This window comes from Priapulus caudatus, unplaced genomic scaffold (assembly GCF_000485595.1).
Source record: "Priapulus caudatus unplaced genomic scaffold, Priapulus_caudatus-5.0.1 Scaffold149, whole genome shotgun sequence".
NCBI lineage: Eukaryota > Metazoa > Priapulida > Priapulimorpha > Priapulimorphida > Priapulidae > Priapulus > Priapulus caudatus.
The window spans coordinates 63,123-66,508 of record NW_014577210.1 but is presented as its reverse complement, the minus strand read 5'-3'; the positions used below and the strand labels follow the sequence as shown (position 1 = coordinate 66,508).

Genomic DNA, 3,386 nt, shown 5'->3' with positions numbered 1-3,386 from the left:
CTACCACGTGGTACGCACAGCACACTGTGGCAATACCTCCAAGTAGTATGCTCGGGTCGGGGGGGGGGGTATTTGTGTGCGGGGTTAGTGCTGTAGGATAGAGTCCGACTCCTCAGGGGGTCAGTGTATGCGGTGCGGTTAAGCCGTAGAATATAGTTTAACCCTCTGATCTCACGGCTTTACTATCACTCCCACCTCTAGCATTTCTAACACTGCGTCGCCCAGCTACAAATCGCAGCTATCATAAATGTTAATAAACTAATCGATGTCAAACATACACGGTGGGAGGGGCACACGGTACGAGTGGGAGGGGAGAGGAGAGGAGAGGAGGGATGGGGAGGGAGAAGCGGGGAGGAGGGGTGAGTCTCATTTACCTGTCGATCAAACTGCTGCCCTTCAATGCTCTGCATCTCGTCCTTGAAGCCTCGCTGCATCCTCCGTAGCCGGCGTAACCTGAACGACAGAGAGATGAGGCTTCAGTGACCACGATGTGCTATGACGTCGTAATAACGCTGCGGCATCATGATAATGCCACGGCCTCGCGCAGCAAGCACAACGTAGCGTAACGTAATACGGTGTTACAGATGATGGAAGCACTTACGCACTGGAATACTTACTTTATTTTGTCACACACACACACACACACACACACGCCCGCGCAATGTTCTATGTCGCATCCGTGTTCACACCGCACTGTGCGACATTCAATCTGTGTGGTGCCTGTCGGCCCACGCTTTTCCCGCGAGACCCACTCCGCGAGGTGGCGCCGCGGTCGCAACGGACGCCACGCACGAATTCGTCGAGAGCAACAGAAAGTGAGAAAAATAAACGCGGAAACCGACAAAAAAACTTCGCCAATTTTTTTTCCGCGGTCACATTCTTGAGGCCCGTCGGATATGTTAACGTTCGTCAATAAAAGCGGTAACAGACGCTTGCACCCCGATTGGCTGGAAGCGTTGGCAGCATTCCCGCTTTCACTGCTCAGTCACGCGGTGACGTCACACGCGTAAAGACCCCCGATAGGTGGCGCTGAGACGGAAGAAAACCTCCGAGCAGTACACACGCGCGCGCGCCGCCCCACCCCCCTCAGATTCGGTCGCGAGCGCGCACCCTACCCTCCCCCACCCCCGCGCGAGAGATCCCCGCGTTCGCAGCGCGTCGCTTTGATCCGTATCACGTTCGTACACCCCCAACGTATACGACGGGGTGCAAGTCTTCGTTTCTCGCAGACACAATCTCGGGCTGGGTGGTACCGGTCCACCTCCCCTGAGTCCCCTCGTGGGAGAGAGACGGAGCGTCCGGGTGGAACTCACACAAGCTCTGCCCCAAACTTCCCCACCCACACCAAATGTCGATTTAGCATAGATGTTGTCAGTGTTTACGACTTCTTTATCCTGTCGGATACGTCGTTACGATGTTGTTAGTTGCGACAATATATACATATACTTATATATATATATTATATATATATATATATATATATATATATATATATATATATATATACTTATAGATCTACAAACGCCGACCGGCTTGTGTGTCGCTAACACTTCGTCGGGCGACGTCGGCCATGATAAGCTGTCGTCGTCGTCAGATGCTTTTGTTTAGCAGCTCGGTGTTCGATGTTAGCACTGACTGTAGTTCTGACTGCAGTTCTAGTGGGAACTGTATATGTATATGTATATGTATATGTATATGTATATGTATATGTATATGTATATGTATATGTATATGTATATGTATAGCTTCTGTGTATGAGCCGTTGTACAGTGTTGGCTGTGACTGTTAACCATCTGATTGTCCTCTAGTCGTCGTCCAGTGTTAGATTTGACTAGATGTGTCTGTCATCAGTAACTACTCGTGTTGATGCGTGCATGTTTCAGTGTCGTAAGTGATAGGTGTAAGATCTCAGTGACGGGTCACAGGTAACTTGTGTTCAACGTCAGCCCACCGCGTGATTTCTTACGGGTCACGTTCAAATTATTTCGTTGTATGTCGCGACGCGAACGATCTTTCTATGATGCTGTGATTTGACAGAGGCGGCATAATTGCCCTGCAAATCCTAGATACCAATCTATATATCACGTCTTAATAAGTGCATAAGCTATAACCTGCAAGCTATAGTTGAGTTGAATTCGAAAAGTTGATCGTGTAGAGTTGGCCCGATTGTGGCAATTAGGAAAGCGAGTAAACGTAAACACTGTACTAATTCTAACTCGAGTCAGTCCGGTCATAGCTAACGCTAAATTCACGAGATGTTGACGACGGCGCGAGGAAACCCGCGTCGTGGTGCTCAGAGTTTTAACAGCCGCCACCATCGTCTCTAATTAATTAATTAATCAGTCTCTAATTACGCGTACGGTGACGTATCATAAAGTCGCACTGCTCTCCTTCACTCCCATAGCAACAACCTGCAGCACTGGAAGCGGCTGGCGGATGAGCAGGTGACCAAGGAGGCAGAGCGTAAGCAGCGAGAGGCGCAGGAAGAGAGGAGCCAACAGGAGCAGCTACGGTTAGACGCCGACCACGACAAGAAAGGTGATGGCCATAGCATTCGTCTTCACGTGGATATATTATACAAACACGCGTGTTTGTATATATATATATATATATATATATATATATATATATATATCTTTGGTCTTTATATTCGCGTTTCTGTCCTTGGTCACAATCTAGCTAGCAGTATAGTTTAAAATATGGGCCCGTCCGAGTCGGGACCAATTCATTAAGTCAATAGCTCATGACATCTCACCCCTGTTTCAACTGTAGAGCTTTGTTTCCCCCCTATACCAAGTGAACATGTGCACACTATAGTCACTGACATAGAGACGACCAACTCACACACACACACGCGCGCACACACACACGCACGCACGCACGCGCACGCACGCACGCACGCACACACATACGTTCACCTCAACGTTATCTCTCTCTCTCTCTCATTTTAGACAGCGAGAGAGAAACAGAGAAACCGCCAGACGACTCCAGCGATGTTTCTACACCGAAAGAAGAAGATGACGGAGGAGGAGAAAAAGAAAAAGGTGGAGGAGGCGAAGGAGGAGGGGGTGACGGAGGCGGAGGGGAGGGCAGAGGAGGAGGAAGTGACGGAGGAGGTGTAGGAGGAGGAGGAGACGCGAGTGTGACGACGGAGCAGGACGGAGGGGACTCGGCTGCCGACAGCTCGACCAAGGACGACGAGACGACGGGAGAGAGCGTCACAGACGGATAGTCAGCAGGCAGCGTATACTTCATCCAGCAATCCAGTGGATGAATGTAAACGAACGAGGAGATACTTAGAGCGAGAAAGAAGCTAGCTGCTACGTACGACGGTGCCAGCAAAACAGAGAGAGAGGGAAAGAGAGAGAGAGAGAGAGAGAGAGAGA

At 49.8% G+C, this 3,386-nt stretch overlaps 1 protein-coding gene across 1 annotated transcript in view; it reads left to right on the top strand.

Annotated features, from left to right (window-relative positions):
• Positions 1-3,079, top strand: part of LOC106806226 (probable 3',5'-cyclic phosphodiesterase pde-5) — a gene marked incomplete at its 3' end in the record, with an annotated part of 54,134 nt that extends 51,055 nt beyond the window's left edge. Inside the window, 2 exon segments of the mRNA XM_014808096.1 lie at positions 2,405-2,538; positions 2,952-3,079. Of these exon segments, the coding sequence (XP_014663582.1) occupies positions 2,405-2,538; positions 2,952-3,079 (262 nt within the window).
• Positions 3,080-3,386: the final 307 nt, after the last annotated feature.